A 20,099-nucleotide genomic window follows, 5' to 3' on the forward strand; every position below is an offset into this window, starting at 1 on the left:
TTGCCACAGATCCTTAAGTGGCCCCCTCAAGGATTGAGCTCACAATGCTGGGTTTAGTAGACCAATGCTCAAACCACTGAGCTATCCCTCCCCCCCCAATTTCTTTTATACTAAGTGAAATTCAAAAATGAATCAATCAGCATTAATAGTAAATAGTACATTTAATTTTTAAAAATTATTTCAATTATAATTTTTCAGTCAAAAGAGTTATTAATAACAACACAGGTAAGGAACCTTTTATTCACGTACATTCTGTTTGGCCTTTAATCAGTGAGAATAGTACAGTCTTTCAAAAGAAGTGCTCCTGAAGAATATACTGTGTTGGCCTATACTGGTTGGCACTGGATTCATAGATTCCAAGGCCAGAAGGGATGATTGTGATCATCTAGTCTGACCTCCTGTATAAACAGGTCATAGAACTTCCCCCAATAATTCCTGTTTTTTAGAACAACATCCAGTCTTAATTTAAAAATTGCCAAAGATTTAGAACCCTCCACAACCCTGGCTAATTGTTACAGTGAGAGGAATTAAGACAATTAATAGGTCTTTTCCAGCTTTAATTTTGATGCTCATTCCCAATACCAGTATCTACTCCCAAAGAATCACCACACCAGTAATATAATGGTCAGAATAAAATAGCTCCCAGCATTTAAAAAATTTCCCAGGGACAGCTTTACAAAGAAACAGGTGCCTGTGAGCTGCAGGAGGGTTGTCTTGCCAATTCTAGTGAATTTTAGGTTTTTTGTTTTTTTAAATATAGGTCTAATTATCAGGGCCTCCAAAATGATAGTTTTCAGGCTGTTCTTAGTAACATAGAAATGTTCTTATATGCTAGTTTTCTTGCTGCTCCTGAAATCCATTACATCTTTTACTCTTTTCCCCCCTACACTGCATTACTACATGATATTTGGTTACAATAATACTATGTCACAAAAACATAACAGCAGCAAAACTACCCAATCTGGTTAGCAAAAATTCCTGAAAAGCAGTTTGGTATTTGGAAAAGCATTCTAAAATCTGGAGGCTGACCTCTGGAGGCTCCCATAAACCCTGGAAACCATCCCCTACCATCCCAACCTTTCCTTAAACAGGCCCCAGCCATAGCTAACTTGATGTAGGGTGACCATGTTTTCCCAAAGGGAAAAGGGACACCATTCGGGGCCAACCCGAGGCACCCCCTCCTCCCTTCCCATGTGGGGCCAACCCGAGGCCTCCCTTTCTCCCACATGTGGGGCCAGCCCAAGACCCCTCTGCCACCCACCTGTGGCCAAAAGAGACTGGCCCAGCCAAAATGGGACATATGGTCACCCTAACCTGATGCCTTTTTGTGAGAAGGAACAAGACTTATCTGTTATCTCCATATGGAGTAACTGGGGGCAACTAGTAGGAATCTCTAACATCTTGGGGGGGACATAACACCCTCCCACACCCCATTGCCTCCTGACCGGGGCTGGCTCCAGGCAGGATCTTCGGAGGGAATTTGGCGGCGAGTCCCTCAGTCCCTCTCTTCTTCTTTGAGCTGCCGCCGAAGTGCCACCAAAGAGGGTGAGAGCCAAATTTGTGTGAGCGGCATTGCCACCCTATGGGCCAAGTGATGTGCCGGAGTGCCATTCCATCTGGAAGTCCCTCAGAACCTCATAACTCAATGGTTCTGGTGGAACTTCACTACTTGCAACATTATAGCTACGTCACTGACTCCTGAGATTCCACTCCCTGTCCTGTCCATGCATTGCTTCCCCCATTCCTCTTCTCCACAGAAGGGGTTCCACTGTTCCAGCCTTTCTTCTCCTTAGGCCAGAACATGCTCTTCCCCTTCTTCTGAGTGTGAAAAAGCTTGAGAATAGCTGCTGCTGCTACTTCCTTCTCAGCAGAAGTCAGCAGGGGGAGCAATTAGAAAAGAGAGGCAACCGCTGCATCAGAGGAGTGGTATCTAGGGTTTGATCCAAAGTCCAGTGAAGTTAATGGGACTGAGCTTTCCATTCAAGCTGGCCAGGCCCCTAGTGGTCAGAGGTAAGAATAACCAGGGGGGAAAACAATCCCAAAGAGCTAGACAGGTCAGATCCAGGACACTAGGCTCAGTAGCAGAAAATAAGATAAAATCCCAGGACCATCCCACTCATATTGGGGGCACTAAGACAGGTGTGCCATGACATATCTAGGTGGGTTTTTTAGCAATGTACATTAATTAAATGTCTCATCTTCCCATCTGGAAGCGGTAACCAGTGAGTCTCTCCCCCCGTGTGATTTCAGAGTGAGAGATCCGGGTTCTTCTATCCCTGGTGGTCCAGGGTGGGAGGTGTTCATGTGGACTTGTGAGGTTCCCCCCAGAGTTGTTAATGATTGTAGCTTATCTATTTACCTTGCAAGCCTGTGCCCCCACACTCTGAAGGGCAAGTTTTGCCTAATTGGGGCACAGCATGGGGAGCATTTGAGGAGTAGCACACACTGTACTGGCTGCTATGTTTAGCCTCTCTTCCCTCCTGCTACCCGAACTGGAACCTTCTGCCACCATGACCTGCTGACAATGGCAGGGGAAAAGGATGAGAAGAAGGGATGGGGAGGAATGGATTAGGCTCCAGAATGTCTTTGTGTGAGGGCAGGCCATTCTTCAGCAGGGATGAATTCTACAGCTCCAGTCTCCAGCTTTCTCTCTCTCTCCCCCTCCTTCTCCATGTGGATTACCAGATGTGGCACTTGAAGGCTGGATTCATTGGTGCTGTGCTGGAGCAGTGGAAATGCCTGGCAAAGTCCTGGCTGTTGCTGAGGGGCCCACGGACGCGGAGTGGTGGTGGGCTGTGTGGGTCCCTGTGCAGGAAGGCTCGCAGTCTCTCGGGGCTCTGGTGCCCACACATCCCCTGGAGGGAAACAAAACAGTCATGTCAGCATTTAAGAATGATCCCAAAGGCTCACTTGCCCACAAGCCCTCACATAGGTTCTGCAGGGTTCCAGCTTGTCATCCTTCCTGGACAACATGAGCATGAGGAGACAGGGCAGACAGAGAGATAAGCTGGACAACAGTGCCAGGAGAGAGGATGACACTCAGATCTACATGTTCTTCTATTCACACCTGGATACTGCCATTTCCTAGTGCATGGTAGACGGGAAGAGTTCCATCTATCCATATTTATCTGTTCTAAACTCTTCACTATGTTATTTCAGTGTGTTAATTTAGTCACAGCCCCGACAAGGCAGAAATTATGCTGGCTGGCAGGGGAAGCACCTATAGGACAGGTAGTGCTGTGAATATGCCATTCTTTGGAGGGGAGTGTCCAGCCTTTATTCAGGTGGTTTGCAGTGTCTGGGTCATACTGGACTCATCACTGTTGCTGGAAGCCCAGATGATCACTCTGGTTAATCCTGCCTGCATTCACTGACAGCTGGTCCTAGAGCTGCCACATCCCTTCTCTAATGCAGACCTTACCAGAGTGACCCAACACTTTGTAGCCTCAGGATTGGATCACCTTCTTCTGCACTCTTCTCAGGAGCCTACCATCAATAAGCACCCTGAAGCTCCAGCTAGTGTGGAATACAATGGCTGATCTCTATGATCCCTGAATCTCTATGAGAACATAACACCAGTGATCTATGAAGTGCACTTCACTTGCAGCTCAAGAGTTTGGTTATGTATAAATCCTAAACTTGAGAAGAGGAAGGTACCTGAAAAATCTCACTCCATCCATCCATCCATGTACTTGACCCCTATCACCAAAATACTTGATCAGCTCTGTCCCTAAAGCCCATCATGGTGGCAGTGCTGGTTCACTCTTGCTGTCTTTTCCTTCCTGCAAACCTAAATTTCTTCTTGCCCACTCTTCCCAGATAAGTACATTATCTTTTGACGGGCAAGTTAAATATCATTCTTTTTCTTTTCTTTCATTATCATCAGTCATCATAACCAAGGGTGCTTAGATATTCCAGTGACTGCTGCCTTAGATAAACCTTAAATGATGGATAGTAGATAGACTGTTGTGCTTGGTCCCTTTGACAGTCTGATATCGCTTCAGAGCCCAGTGTAAGATGTATGTCTTCAGTGAGGCCTTTGATCAGCATTTAGGGAGCAGTCCAGCGCTGCGAAGTAGGGAGAGAGACTCAGACCAGGAGGAAGGGAGATGGTGATGATCAGACACACAAACCAGAGAGAGAAAGTATGAGAGGAAGATACATTAAAAGAGGCCAGATGGGCTGAGACAGACAAGATGAATAAGATCAGCAGGGTGTTCATTACATTGGCAAAGCTGATGTAGAAGAGCTGATGGTGTGAGAGTCCACTCCCGGGTAAATTCCTCTCCTGTTTGTGCTTTTTCAGCCAGTTCTTATAGGCCTGTGGGCAAAGAGGGACAGATAAATTAAAATAAAAAATCTCAGACTGTGTCCCACAAATATCATTAAAGTTTAACTCACAACGGAGAGCTGAAATCAGGAGCCTGCATCCTCCCAGTGTGGATGTTGGTGCTGTCCGCTGGTGCTGCCCCGGAGCTCTTACGCTGGGACACAGACATCCATCACTCCACTCACTCACTGAGAAAGTGTAGTATCCTTTTCTTTCCCATCTCATCTCCTTGCTCTCTGAGATGGCTTATCCCTGCCCTCTTTCCTATCAACCTAACTGTTGTGCTTCCCATTCAAGGGAATACCACATAGTGGCAGCAGAGGGTCAGAAGATGATGCAGTTTGATGCACTATAATTGAATGAAAACCATTTCAACTTGAGTCACCCATGCTCAAAAAATACTTGCCATGCTTTGCATATCACTAGTACCTTCTGTCTAAAGATCTGAAGGCATGTGACAGACATTATTTAATTAAACCTCATAACTTCCCTGAAAAGGAACTTTCTTCTACAGAGAACTTTCAGCTTCATAGATATGGGTATTGATTCATACAGGACCAAGACAGGACCAGAGTAGGGGGGTTGCAGGGCAGGGCAGGTTGAGGGGTACTGGCAGAGTTGTGTGAAACTACAAGATTACAACAGCAGGTAGCTTGTGATACCTGGTAAGCGATGGCGAGTCCTCCTGTGTCAGCTGCATTCTCCAGCAGGGTGAAAGTGCCATTGATTCTCAGGCCCTGCAGAGAGTAGCGTTCATACTGTTCCACCAGGCAGTCTGTACCCCGCACTAATGCATCCCTGTTGCATCTAGGACAGCTCTCAAGCACCACTGTGGAGAAGAGGGAAATCCAGGAAGGTAAATGCAATACCAGTGTCCACTGGGATTCAGTCACTACTCCCATTAGTAATGAGCATGGTCTGTGATTGAGTCTTTTGAATTTACCAAACCCATCTTTGCACTACACATTTAAATAGGGAGCAGGTCCTGGAGGAGCTCCCCTGAGCTCTCCAGAGTGAACACACCCCTGAGGTCTGTGACAGTGAGCAGAGGGAACAGACTCTATTATAAATTACCAGCAATGGTTCGGGGCACTGGAACAATTTTTATAGTCAGGGTGCTGAAAGTGGAAACCATGTATTTGGTTATTTATTACTACTTCAGGCCAGGGGATGTTGCTGCATCCCTGGCACCTCTAGCTCCAGCACCCCTGAATGGTTCACAATACGCACCGTAATCATAGAATGCGTGAAGCAGCTCGTGTGCCATGATGACTCCCATGGCTCCAAAGTTCACAGCGCTGAAAAACACAGAATGTAAAGAGGTATCAGCTGCCAAGCCTGCAGGAGGCAGGGGACGCAAGGGTTTCTCTGTACAGTCCTGCTCCATCAAGTGTGATTCTACTCTGCCAAGTGATGGTGTAAAACCAGTATCAGGGGCTGCATGCTTATCGTCTCTGTTATTCCAGATCAACATGTTCAGTAATGTGCAAGCAAAGGTATGATTCTTCTAACTATCAGCACTGCCAATTCCCCCTGGCTATGTTTACATAGCAATTAAATACCCATAGCTGGCCTGGGTCAGCTGACTTGGGCTTGCTGGACAGCTGCAAAATTGTTGTATAGACTTTTGGGCTTGCTGGAGGCTCCAGCCTGAGCCTGAATATTAGATCTACACAGCAATTTTAGCTCCACAGCCCGAGTCAGCTGACCCAGGGCAGCCACAGGTCTTTTATTCTGGTGTAGACATACCCTGAGAGTCAAGCTGAATTCTTTCTAGCTCATATCCTTTCATCATTAATAAAGATTCTGCAAGTCAAATTCTGCCCTCATTAATTGTGGAATCCCACTGTCCTCATGCCAGGTTAGTGACATGGTAATGCCAGGTTAGTGACATCTGTGCAACCCCATTGCCAGCTGAAGAGTTGCACAAATGGTAACTGAGGGTAAAGATAATGGGGTTGTACAAGTGAACAATTGCAATTGGATGTTTGTTAACAAGTCTGCTAATTATGCGCAAGATAGTAATCTAATCAGGGGTTTCACTAGAAATAGTTGTGGTACTCCTACAAATTCCACCCACAAACCAAGCTCCGCCCATTTGAAACACCAGAATGAATCCACTCACAGTCAAATTTCCACAGTATGATCATCCCTCTCCTTTCTTACATGCATTGATCAATAATGAAAAAGCAAAGAACATTGACATGTACGTAGTGATCGTCACTACGTTTCAGAATTAACAGGTCACTGAAATGAATAGGAGCAACTCACATCTCTCTAACAGCGGCTGCTTTAAGAGTTCTGCAGACTCAGTTCACATTTTAAAGGTTATCTGCAACTACAGCTGGATGCATAACTGATTTTTCAGTTTACTGGCCATTCTGAAAAATCAAAACTAACTTTTGTTTCAGGGTTGACCAGAATTTAATTTTAATTTTTTTTTTAGCAAACTGTTGAAAAAAATATCTGCTTTGTATTGAATGAAACATTCAGTTCCACCTGAAATGAAATGTTTCATTTTCAGTTTTTTAAAAAGGTTTCTTTAATAAAATTAAAGTAAATTTCAAAATGAAAAGTCATTTAGAATTGAAAAATCAAAACTTTGCTTTAAAAAATGTTGAAACAAAATGTTTCGATTTTTTTGTTTTTATTTCAACTGAAACAACTTGGAGAATTCAAAATGAATTTGTGAAATATTTTTGTCAACCCCAAACTGCATTTTGGGGGGAACCCCCCCCCACCCTGGATGTCTGACTCCTGAATCTAATGCTCTCTCTCTCTCTGAACTGTTGGCTCTGCTGGGCTAACAGTGTTAACAAACTTACTTCCCTCACAGTCAATTTAGTCAGCAGATCAGACTGAATACAGGGGGCAGATCTGCTGATTCAGAAGTGACTCACTCATTAAGCGGAAGCACATAGCATTAGAAAAGTATATTTGTCTTGCCATTATTCATTTCAGCTGTGTCCCATTCTTAATCCTGTTATGAGTTTTATGAGTCATCAAGGGCACATGGGTGTTCTACAGATAGGAGGTGTAAGTTTCACCATAGACTAAAAAGAATTATTATATTGATCAGACCACTTGTTTCATTCCTTCCCCTAGTGAGAGCCTACTTTTGTACAGGAACTTAATGAGTCTGGGATTATTCTCCCTCTGCAAACCTTTCTCCTGGGGGACAAAAAAAATGACATCACACAATGTTTGATGTGTCTTAAATGACCACTTAATGACAACACTGGTTGCTCAACAGAGATGCTCTCATTATAACAGAGGAACAGAATTGTACTGTTCGATGGTTCACAGGAACGCATATAAACCTCATAATGCAAAAAAAATAATAATTAAGAAATGGTTGCTTAGTAGAGGTGATCTTTTTATAGAGGAGGAGCAGAGCTGTCTTTGATCCATTTGAAGACACTTTGGACAGGAGATTGCCTAAAGGTTTCACAGGATTTAGTCTTGGAATCTAGAAAACAATATATCTCCATCTTTGAGTGACTCAATATCGAGGTGGGCTCAGGAACTGTCTTCGTTGTAGCCTGTCTTGATGAGCCTTATGTCTTTTTCCTTCTGCTCTATTATATTCTGCCTGCATGGGAGGGACAGGAAAACTGCCAGCCTGATTCTCAGGGTAAGAGCCTGAGGTTACTCAGTGACAGATGAGAGATGGCTTATCTCAGCCCCACATGGAAAGCACTTAGGCTCTGATTTTGCTCTCACTGAAGCCAGTGGACAAATTCCCACTGAGTTCAGTCAGAGCAGGACCCTCCCTCCCCCCTTTTGGCCTTTTGCAGTGAAACAGTATGCTGGAAACTCAGCATGCGGAAGGGGTGAGGTTTATGCTGGTGGCTTTGCAGCCCCTCCGTACCTGGGGAACTCAGCATGGAAGAAGGGGCTGCGGAACATTCCCGCGGGGAAGACCACGGCGTGGCGCCTCAATGAGTAGTAGGAATGGACAGACCAAGGGAAGACCTCCCAACTAGAAGCAGAAAAAGAGAGAGAACACCCACTATTAACGGCTTGGGACCGTCTCCTGATCTCTCTCCCTACTGGACCTTTGTGGGAATGGTGGTGACATAGAGAAAGAACTCCCCAGTGCAATCCCATACAGCAAGGAGGCAGAGTTAGAGGTTCACATTATTCAGAGCCTCATGTGTTCAATACAAACACTGTATCTGCCTTTATTTATTTATTAGGCACTTATCACTGCCATAGCTAAGTTCCTTGGAAACATTCATGGATGTACCCTCCCCACACCACTGTCAGGTAAGCCACAGCTAGTAGTCTCATTTTACAGAGTGGCTAAGAGACTTGCTCAGGGTCATGCAGGCAGTATGTAGCAGAACAGGGAAATGAACCCAGCTTGTCTGACTTTCTGCTCAGTGCATTAACCACAAGAGCAAATTTCCTCCCCACTGTCTTGGCCCATTCCTATACTATATCTCAAATCCTTTTGTTTTTGTTATATCTTCTTTTGTGTCCAATCAGCTGCTCCTATACCTCCTCTCCACTGCCTATATACATCCTATAACCAGTCCCCTACCACACATCATCCCCACCACCTGTCAGCTGACACATACTTATCCTGCAGGTGGGGATGAAGGAGCCTCAGGGAGAAATTTTCCCTCACAGCCTTCAGGCAGGCCACCACATTGAGCAAAAAGGTATTGTCATGTATCTCCAGCTAAGGAAAGAGAGAGGCAATGAGAGCGAGTTTAAAAGGACACAGAAGAGAGAGAGCAACAAGAGAGAGATGAGTATCAGAAAGAGGACGAGGCAAAAGAGACAACACCAAACAGGGCAGAAAATGGGGTTAATCAAAAAACAAACAATCAAATATTCTCTCTTTTCTCTCCCAACCCTCAAAATCTCCGACCTAAGATGTGGAAAAGGACTGCAGGAGATATTATCACAAGCAAAGCAGAGCACGCAATCTTTGGGGGATGAACTGTGCCACCCCCAACTTCTCCTGTCCCAACAGGAGGCAGAGTAGGCAAAGACACAAGAGCACTGGCTGGACCTCCCAGTTTCTCCAGACCCAACCTCTTTCAAAACAAGACATTGGAGGGAAAAGAGAAGGTATGGTAGTTGTATGGAGTCTGCTCTGCTCCCTTCCCCTCCAGCAGAAGTTGCCCTTGGGTATGGAACAGGTATATTACCAGTAACGAGACAGGTATGTTTGCATTGTATAACTCACATCCTGGAATTCCCGGTCCATTTCAGCAGTTTGGAGGATGCTGTTTGGATAGCCAATTTCCACCTGAAGCTTAGAAACCTTAAATCATTAAAATAAAATAAAATAATACACATAATCAAGAGGATTCCTTATATTTTGAATGTCCCTATAATGTGTTTCAGGGCAGGGTAAGTAGGACTTATAAGTTAGCTCTGTAAAAATAAGAGCTGTCCTATTTGACTTCTCCAGGTAACACATCTCCCCTTGCTCTTCTCCTTTCCCAAATCAGTGCTATAAGGCCAAATGCAAACCTGATATAAACAGCAGCTGCTCTAATGAAGCCCATGGAATTGCAGCTGCTTACACCAGGACAGCTTTGTGCTTTTTTATCTCCCTCCATGTGGAAGCTTGTTGGTGCTCATATATGTTGGCATGTGTGCAGCTGTGGGTGCGCATGGATAAACACTGAGCTTTTCCATATATACGTCAGTGTATGACCATGTGCATATGCTGGTATATGTGTATCCACCTAGAAGTGTTGAGCAGGTATGTATAAAAGTGTCCATGTAGGATCATGTACATGAGAACACATGTCAAAGTATGTGCAGGTGCAGACACCCATCCCTTCCCAGGGGCTTCTGGGACATAAGGATCCAGTGACCTGTGTCTTCCACACATGCCTTGTCCTTGGCCTCTTGTCGGGTCTGCTCATCCATCCACTCCACCTGATCCAGCCGATTGTTGAGGGCATCTCGGACCACAGAGAACATCTTCTCAGCCTGCCAAGGGGGAAAGAGAGATACACTCAGGGCTACAGAAAAGCAGCTGCTCCTTAAGAAATACCATATCTGGTTCTGAGAGGAGAGGGGAGCAAACAGGGCCCATGTTTATTCAGTCCTGGGCTACTCTCTCTCTATGCTCCACAAATTGAGCTACAACCCAGCCCTGGTAAGGATCTCTCTTTCCAGGGAGTGCGAAGGGAATTCGTCCTTTACTTCCTTTCAGCCATGGGCTTGTCCCTGTACACTGCTCCCCTAACCCTGCCCTGTTCTCCTCATCTCCCCATTGCCTCTGCTTAGGTGAGAGGAGAACACAATCCCTTGTTCATTCAGTCCTAGACTTCTCCTCTCCTAACACGGGATGGGATCTACTCTAGACTCTTTCCCTTTGTTTGAATTAAAGGAAAATTCAGGATGTATTTAGTTCCAGCTCCCTCTATTATACAATCTGACCCTCCTCTTTGCTGGTGGTGTCTGAGGGGGATTCAATCAATCAGTTCAGGGCTTCACTACACACATGTGCACACACACATACACTTCTCCCATAGTGGAACCTATATTCTGCCCTGGAGGAAGCCCAGCAAATTCACTTCACTGATGCCCTTACAAGGAAGATGAGTGCTGTAGTTTGACATGCTCTCCTGTGTCCTTCTTCCCTCTTTCTCTTCTCTGCTTCTTCATTGCTCTTCCCTCTTTAATGTCTCTCATTGTCCCATGTCCCTGGGTTATTTTTTCATGGCATTTTTCACACAGTGCAAACCCTTTATAAATTCAGTGCTTGTGCTAATAACCTTGGAAATGGAAATCTGATCCCTTAGCAAAAAGGTTCCCCTTCCCCAGGGTACGCAGACTTGTTTGTTAGTACTGACCCACTCAGAAGCCCTGGCATATTGGTCTGTTAATACAGTACTGGGTTCACAAGTACTGGGTAATCCATGCTAGTCTGTTATCATGAGATGGTTAATGAGTGCTGGAACTGCACTTACTGGGGCTGCATGCACTAGTTTGTTATTGTAGGGTCACATATAAGTACTGGGCCTGCAAGCACAGGTTTGTTATTATAAAATCACTCATGAGTATTGGGGCTGCATGCACTGATCTGTTATTGTAGGGTCCTATATGAGTGCTGGGGCTGCACACAGTGGTTTGTTTTAGTGTAGGGTCATGCATGAGTACTGGGGCCCCCACTCTCTGCTTTGTTACTGAAGAAATGAGGATAAAGACTGCGATCCTAGTACTGACTATTTTCGCAATAAGTGTATTGAAGCTCCAATAACCTACCTCACTCCCAAAGAATGATGGGACATTTGTAAGGAATAAGGAAGTGACCTGACCTTGACAGTGTATCAGGTGAGAATGGAAAGAGGAGAAGGAAATTAAGCTGAGTTTGTGTTTAGGTGGAGGAAGAAGAATACCTACGAGTTCCTTTGTCTCTTGAGGGAAAATCTCTTGCACAATCATCTCCCCAAGGACAGGCTCAAAGAAGGTGCTGGTGTCACTCAGGCATTTCTTCCAGCGATGGGCCAGTACCTGGGAAAGAAGCAGAGAGAGAGAGAGAGAGAGAGAAACAAAGTTCCAGAGGAGGAAGGCAGAACAACACATAGAAAGAGAGCGGGACAGAGAAATATGTATACATGTGTAGTAATGATCATAGCAAATAATCAAGAATTTAATTTATTTTACTTAGATTTTTATCAACTCTAAAAGCCTTTGAGCATTTCAGAAAACATGACCATAGAACTCAAGGCTGGTTCACCCTCTTCGCTTCCACAAGTGGAGGGGACTCATATCCTGGCTGGAAGGGACAGAAAAAGGAAACCTGCCCATCTGTATATTGTTCTCCAACCCCTGTCCTTGTGGAAGTCTCTTAGTGTGGATTGGACTCCATGGGTGCAGCAGGTACAGGGCTGGCTTCCTCCATGGCATCATCACTAGAGGAAAGTGCTGGGAAATAGGAAGTAATGCTGCTATCCTGGTCAGCATGTCCTTCCACTGTCCCTCCAACATGAGAAACTACTTCGAGGACTAGAGATCAGGGCAGCAGCCAGTGGGGGTGGCCATGGGAGTAGAGCATCTACAGAGCTGCCTTGGGAGCTGGGGGAACTGAAGGGAAGGTGACTCACCATCCCAGATTCCCCTGTCTTTCCATGCAGCTTTTCAAACAGCTCCCTGCGTGCATCTTGGAACCGGCTGTCGAGGGCTGGGGAGAGGTTTCCAACCAAGCAGAGGATCATATAGATCTGTAGGACACTGGGGAAAAGACATAAAGCAGCACATTTATAGGGACTAATATATAAGGATCACTTCAGCCAGTACTAAATGCATCCATATCTTGGGTAAACTGTGGCAGCTGTTTAACTGCAAACAGCAATATCACTTAACAGCTGAAGACAAGGAGTGATTAACAGTACTTCTGTCTGGAACTGCAGGAAGAATTTAGTTTGGCAGAATATAATTGCCTGAGCTGGAACTGGGCCAGGAAACAGGTCAAAGCTTGCAGAAAGTGCCATAGAATCTTTAATGACTACAAGTGGGAATAGCCTTGCTGGGTCACCCACTGAGCTTCTGCAGTGCCTTAGTGTTTCCTTGGCCATCTCCTATCTGAACACTGACTAAGTCCATTCGGGTTTAGTTTGATACCTGAAGCTATCACAGCCTCCTCAAGGCACAATGGCTACAGTATCAGACATCAGTTCCTACCTCCCCTTCTGCCATTTTCCAATAATCCGCGACATGCCTTTCAAATAATCCATGTCATGCACTACGATTGGCTGGGAGATGTTCAGCTGCACAGGATGGAAGGCTGCCTGGAGGCATGACAGCCAATCGATCGCGGGTGCCTTTTCCTAAAGGTAAAGCCAAACAGAAATGCTGAAATATGACTTCCCAGCCTATCCCCAGGACTGAATGGGGAAAATAGGAATGTCTCCAGGGAGATTGAAGTGCTCGCACATGATGGCATATATCACATTGGTAGATGTGCACAATGCCCCTGTGCCATGTACATTGGCCAAACCAGACAGTCTCTACTCAAAAGAATAAATGGACACAAATCAGACATCAAGAACTGTAACTTCAAAAACCAGTAGGAGGGCACTTCAATCTCCCTGAACACTTAATAACAGACTTAAAAGTGGCCATTCTTCGACAAAAAAACTTCAAAAACAGACTTCAACGAGAAACTGCAGAACTGGAATTAATTTGCAAACTTGACACCATCAAATTAGGCCTGAATAAAGACTGGGAGTGGCTGGGTCATTACAAAAAATAATTTTCCCTCTGTTGATACTCACACTTTCTTGTCAACTATTGGGAATGGGCCACATCCACCCTAATTGAATTGGCCTCATTAGCACTGATCCCCCACTTGGTAAGGCAACTCCCATCTTTTCATTTGCTGTATATTTATACCTGCTTACAGTATTTCTTACTCCATGCATCTGATGAAGTGGGTTATAGCCCACGAAAGCTTATGCCCAAATAAATTTGCTAGTCTCTAAGGTGCCACAAGGACTCCTCATTGTTTTTACTGATACATCTAACACAGCTACCCCTCTGAAACTGATAATTCAGTGGCAGAGGAGACTCTAGGAGGCAGGAGAGTGGCAATTTCTGCCGGGCTCCTGCAAGGGGCTCCACACATCCTCTCTCATTTGGAAGTTCAAGACACACACCTGCAGCTCCCTGATAGTGGTGTGATAGAACAGCATCCCTCTCTCCCGCCGTTTCTGCAGTGGGGTGACCTCCTTCTGGAGGTTGGAGATGAAGGACAAGGCGAAGGAGATGAAGGTGGAGGTAACATTCTGTGGCCCTCCCAACAGTGTCCCCAGCTTCATCAGGTATGAGAAATACACACGGACAACCTGTGATTTAAAACCCATCACCAGTACAAAAGCTATGAGTTGGGATCTGAGCCATCCCACCCGCCCAGCCATTCACCTGGATCATCCCACACAACCCTCAATCTTTCAAGGGTTGCTCCCCACCATCTCACCAGCACAAACCACCCCTTTCATCCCAATGTTCCTGTGTATCTGCCTGGAGCAAGGTTTGCTGAATAGGGCTGTTGGATCTGTGAACAAAACTGAATTATCAATGAGAAATAATAGCTTATAGTTCCCTCACACTTTACAAATGATTTAAATATAGGGATCATTTTAGCACTGAAATGCAGCTACTTTTGGGGTGGGAGGAGGCAGCTGTTTAATTGCAAGAAGCAATATTGAACACCAGTGAACAGTGTGATGATGTCTTCCCTGGTGCCAGCTCAGGACAGGGCTGCAGGCTAATTCAGTCATATGTTAATAGAAATCAAAGCAGTGTCAAAGGTATTGTAGTGTAATCAGGCCAATTCATTTGTGAACACACAAAGGAAATGTTAGTGGTATTGTCTTTGCTTATCTATAACCTGTTGATTGCTATCACATTACATTATGTATATCTCTGTAACTAGATAACCCTAGATCAAAAGTGTTAGTGTTAAAATGAGAATGTACTTGATGTGTAAACTTCACGAAAACTAATGAAGGATTGTTATTTGCTATTACATTACCTTTTACATTATGTATATCCCTGTAATTAAATTACCCATCAAACATGATTGGAGCCTTGGAAATGTAAATGAAGAAGAGTGCTAATTTCAAAGCAAGGGCCATTGTATTTGACAATGGAAATTCACTGGCCCAGGTGGGTGAAGACATGAAGATGGCACTAAACTGGAAGGAGTGGTAGATACGCTGGAGGGTAGGGATAGGATACAGAGGGACCTAGACAAATTAGAGGATTGAGCCAAAAGAAATCTGATGAGGTTCAACAAGGACAAGTGCAGAGTCCTGCACTTAGGATGGAAGAATCCCATGCACTGCTACAGACTAGGGACCGAATGGCTAGGCAGCAGTTCTGCAGAAAAGGACCTAGGGGTTACAGTGGATGAGAAGTGGGATCTGAGTCAACAGTGTGCCCTTGTTGCCAAGAAGGCTAACGGCATTTTGGGCTGTATAAGTAGGGGCATTGCCAGCGATCGAGGGACATGATCATTCCCCTCTATTCGGCATTGGTGAGGCCTCTTCTGGAGTTCTGTGTCCAGTTTTGGGCCCCACACTACAAGAAGGATGTGGAAAAATTGGAAAGAGTCCAGCAGAGGGCAACAAAAATGATTAGGGGGCTGGAGCACAGGACTTATGAGGAGAGGTTAAGGGAACTGGGATTGTTTAGTCTGCAGAAGAGAAGAATGAGGGGGGATTTGATAGCTGCTTTCAACTACTTGAAAGGGGGTTCCAAAGAGGATGGATCTAGACTGTTCTCAGTGGTAGCAGATGACAGAACAAGGAGTAATGATCTCAAGTTGCAGTGGGGGAGGTTTAGGTTGGATATTAGGAAAAACTTTTTCACTAGGAGGGTGGTGAAGCACTGGAATGGATTACCTAGGGAGGTGGTGGAATCTCCTTCCTTATTGGTTTTTAAGGCCAGGCTTGACAAAGCCCTGGCTGGGATGATTTAGTTGGGTATTGGTCCTGCTTTGAGCAGGGGGTTGGACTAGATGACTTCCTGAGGTCCCTTCCAACCCTCATATTCTATGATTCTATTATTCAGATTGTCTTCTGTGAGCAGAAACTATAAATACCGATTCAAAGGAATAATCGTCATCTCTGACTGTTTGGACTTTTGGATATTCTATGATTCTATGACTTTTAGAGGGAAGATGCCAAATGCAAAGTGGCGATCCCCAGAAACATCTGGGTTCCCTGAAAAGACTTTTGGGCAACTAGTAGTTTATTATATCAACTGCTATCGTTTTGGACTTATAACCTTTTATCACTAAGTCCAGTTTGTCTGGGTGGCAAGGTAGACTGGAGAGGCTATGACTCCATGGTAAGGATGGTGTAGTGATCCAGGAGTGCACATTTGTTACTGGCTTGGTGAAATCTAATTATAGAATACACCACCAGTTTGGGGTGTCTGCCCTGTTTTCTGACAGTTCTGAGCCAATCCAGAGAGTGAGACAAACAGAATGGAAATTTTGGACGGAGATAGCAGACCAGACTCCTGTTTGTACTTGGATTATCAGGGGATCTTAAACATCCATGGTGGGAAGACAGAACTTTGGTATTTAAGATCTCTTCTGAAAGACCCACAGTTAGTAAATTGCAGCCAATTCAGCTGATCCAGTTCAGAAAGATGAAGAAGACGAGATGACTAAATGGAATTGGATTTTCTGGACTGAATTCAAAGGTGATTCCAAGGGCTCTCATCCACACTAGAATGAAATGTGTCACATTTTAACTAACAGGTTATAAAGTCCTAGTATAATCAGGACAAGTTTTTTGTATACCACGTTCCCCTTGACAAGCTAACACATTAAAAAAATGCAACATGCCCTTCCCACACCAGGACTTAAAAACCTGTTAGCTAAAAATATTCCAACCCCCCATCCTGTCCTAGTGTGGACAAGCCCTGGAATAGCCCCATGATCTCATCAGACACTGAGCACATGTGATCACCACTCACAAACCAATCCAAATCAGGGGACATTTCAAAGTAGATCCCTGAACCCAGTAGGCCTCTGATAGGGTACCTCGGGATAATTTGCTTTTTCATTGTAGTCACTCTCTGGTGGCATCTCAAACTCAGGATGGTCAATCTGAGGAAAGGAGTGAAGGAAAAACACTTAGTTAATGCCAGAAACACTAGAGATGGGGAAATAATTTATTCAATGACTTTTGTTTCTTTATCTGTTCAATAATTTGTCTGCAAGCAGCTTATGATTGTCATAAACTGATTTTATTATTGAGAAGTGTCCCCCAAACAGTTCTAGGCTTAATTTTTGGTCTCCAGATCATTTGCAAGAAGTTTGCTGTGAGTATTTGACATTTAAATTCAAGCTACATTGGTTAGTCTTCACTGGATACAGGGGCAAGTGGTAGGAGGGGGAGGGATAGCTTAGTGGTTTGAGCATTGGCCTGCTAAATCCAGGGTTGTGAGTTTAATCCTTGAGGGGGACACTTAGGGATCTGGGGCAAAATCAGTACTTGGTCCTGCTAGTGAAGGCAGGGGGCTGGACTTGATGACATTTCAGGGTCCCTTCCAGCTCTATGAAATAGGTATATCTCTTTTATTATTAGGGCTGTCAATTAATCACAGTTAATTCACACGATTAACTCAAAAACTTAATTGTGATAAAAAAATTAATCACAATTAATCATAGTTTTAATTGCACTGTTAAACAATAGAATGCCAATTGAAATTTATTAAATATTTTGGATGCTTTTCTACACTTTCAAATACAGGGAAACCCGCTATAACACGCCCCACGATAATGCAAATTCGGATATAATGGATCATAAGGTGGCTCTCGCCGCCCCAAGCACACAAAAAACCCCTCCAAAAAACAAAAAAAACCACCGGCTGGAGCGCCGCTGAAGCACAAAACAAACAAACAAACAAAAAAAACCCAGCCGGAGCGCCGCCAAGGAAAAACAAAAAAACAAAAAAAGGAACGTGCCTTCCCCACTGCCTCTTCCCCCCTACCCCTGCTTCTCCTTTTGGCAGGAAGAGCCATTCTCCTCCCCAGCTGCTCCTCACTCTTCCTCTGCCCCTTGCACATCTCCCCTGCTTGCTGCCCAAGAGAAATTGACCGGCTTGAAACTGATCCCCGCTATACCGCGACCCCGCATTTATCGCGATCGAATTTTTTGGACCCAAATCATCACATTATAGCGGGGTTTCACTGTATATTGATTTCAGTTACAACACAGAATACAAAGTGTACAGGGTTCACTTTATATTATTTTGATTACAAATATTTGCACTGTAAAAATGATAAATAAAAGAAATAGTATTTTTCAGTTCACCTTATACAAGTACCGTAGTTCAATCTCTTTATCGTGAAAGCGCAACTTACAAATGTAGATTTTTTTTGTTACATAACTGCACTCAAAAACAAAACAATGTAAAACTTTAGAGCCTACAAGTCTACTCAGTCCTACTTCTTCTTCAGCCAATAGCTAAGACAAACAAGTTTGTTTATATTTGCAGGAGATAGTACTGCCCACTTCTTATTTACAACGTCACCTGAAAGTGAGAACAGACATTCGCATGGCACTTTTGAAGCCAGCATTCCATGGTATTTACATGACAGATATGCTAAACATTCGTATGCCCCTTCATGCTTTGGCCACCATTTCAGTGGACATGCTTCCATGCTCATGGCACTCATTAAAAAAAATAATGCGTTAATTGAATTTGTGACTGAACTCCTTGCGGGAGAATTGTATGTCCCCTGCTCTGTGTTTTTACCAGCATTCTGCTATATATTTCATGTTATAGCAGTCTCAGATGATGACCCAGCATGTTGTTTGTTTTAAGAACATTTTCACTGCAGATTTGACACAATGCAAAGAAGGTACCAGTGTGAGATTTCTAAAAGTAGCTACAGCACTCGACCGAAGGTTTAAGAATCTTAAGTGCCTTCCAAAAATCTGAGAGGGACGAAGTGTGGAGCATGCTTTCAGAAGTCTTAAAAGAGTAACACTCTGATGCAGAAAATATAGAACCCAAACCACCAAAAAAGAAAATAAACCTTCTGCTGGTAGCATCTGACTCAGATGATGAAAATGAACATCTGTTGGTCTGCACTGCATTGGATTGTTATCAAGCAGAACTCATTATCAGTATGGATGCATGTCCCCTGGAATGGTGGTTGAAGCATGAAAGGACATATGAATCTTTAGCACATCTGGCACATAAATATCTTGCAACACTGGCTACAATAGTGCCCTTTGAATGTTCTCACTTTCCGGTGAACAAGAAGTGTGCAGCATTATCTCCTGCAAATGTAAACAAACTTGTTTGTCTGAGCAATTGGCTGAACAAGAAGTAGAACTGAGTGGACTTGTAGGCACTAAAGTTTTACATTGTTTTATTTTTGAATGCAGTTATTTTTTGTACATCAAATACTACATGTGTAAGTTTAACTTTCATGATAAAGAGATTGCACTACAGTACTTGTATTAAGTGAATTGAAAAATATTCTTTCTTTTCTTTTTACAGTGCAAATATTTATAATAAAAAAAAATGTAAAGTGAGCACTGTATACTTTGTATTCTGTGTTGTAATTGAAATCAATATATTTGAAAATGTGGAAAACATCCAAAAATATTTATATAAATAGTATTTTATTATTGTTTAACAGCACAATTAATCATGCAATTAATTTTTTTAATAGCGCGATTAATCATGATTCCTTTTTTTAATCGCTTGACAGCCCTAATTATTATTATTACATATAATACATAACAACAACAACTTATGAATTTTTATTTAAGTGATGCCAAGAGACCCCATTTGAGACCAGGGCCCCATTGTGCTATGCACATGACAAGAGCCAGTCCCTTCCAAGACAGCTTACTATCTAACTAGACAAGGGCAGATAAAGGGTGGGAGAAAGGGAATTAACTTTATCTGCATGTGCTCACCCTAACCCACTCCCCATATGCTCAATTTCCAGAAATGAATGATAAAGATTATGTTATTGTTTAAAAAAGTAATTACAGAATTAAGAAATGAGTGGAAAATGTAAGAAAATGAACTGATATAAAATAGCATCTGGTCTCCAGTGTCTGACAGACAAAGGCTTTAAAATATCCACAACATACCTCATTATGTAATATTATAAAACTGGAGCATGGAGGACTCCTTGGCCTCCCAGCTCACGAGGATTGATGACCAAAACAATTTGGCCCTTACGTAGCTGGTGTTGGTTCAGTTCATGGAAGTGCCTAATCCTCTTCTAGTCTCCCTGATCTAGTAGCAT

At 43.8% G+C, this 20,099-nt stretch overlaps 1 protein-coding gene across 3 annotated transcripts in view; it reads right to left on the reverse strand.

The window, feature by feature from the left end:
* Window positions 1–230: 230 nt before the first annotated feature.
* Window positions 231–20,099, reverse strand: part of KEL (Kell metallo-endopeptidase (Kell blood group)) — a 30,530-nt gene continuing 10,661 nt past the window's right edge. The window contains exons 6-18 of one of the 3 annotated variants that reach the window (XM_026660251.1): window positions 16,863–16,928; window positions 13,963–14,151; window positions 12,989–13,134; window positions 12,412–12,538; window positions 11,708–11,818; window positions 10,190–10,288; window positions 9,531–9,608; window positions 8,914–9,017; window positions 8,202–8,312; window positions 5,561–5,628; window positions 4,993–5,159; window positions 4,226–4,321; window positions 231–2,855 (exon numbers count right to left, since the gene is read on the reverse strand). In XM_026660251.1, the coding sequence (XP_026516036.1) occupies window positions 2,679–2,855; window positions 4,226–4,321; window positions 4,993–5,159; window positions 5,561–5,628; window positions 8,202–8,312; window positions 8,914–9,017; window positions 9,531–9,608; window positions 10,190–10,288; window positions 11,708–11,818; window positions 12,412–12,538; window positions 12,989–13,134; window positions 13,963–14,151; window positions 16,863–16,928 (1,539 nt within the window). In that variant the 3' untranslated portion in view covers window positions 231–2,678. Of the gene's footprint in view, window positions 2,856–4,027; window positions 4,322–4,992; window positions 5,160–5,560; window positions 5,629–8,201; window positions 8,313–8,913; window positions 9,018–9,530; window positions 9,609–10,189; window positions 10,289–11,707; window positions 11,819–12,411; window positions 12,539–12,988; window positions 13,135–13,962; window positions 14,152–16,862; window positions 16,929–20,099 lie in introns of those variants that run through there. The other 2 variants (XM_026660252.1, XM_026660250.1) reach the window with 2 other exon arrangements.

Source organism: Terrapene carolina, unplaced genomic scaffold (genome assembly GCF_002925995.2).
Source record: "Terrapene carolina triunguis isolate 2854851 unplaced genomic scaffold, T_m_triunguis-2.0 Scaffold740, whole genome shotgun sequence".
Classification (NCBI taxonomy): Eukaryota; Metazoa; Chordata; order Testudines; family Emydidae; genus Terrapene; species Terrapene triunguis.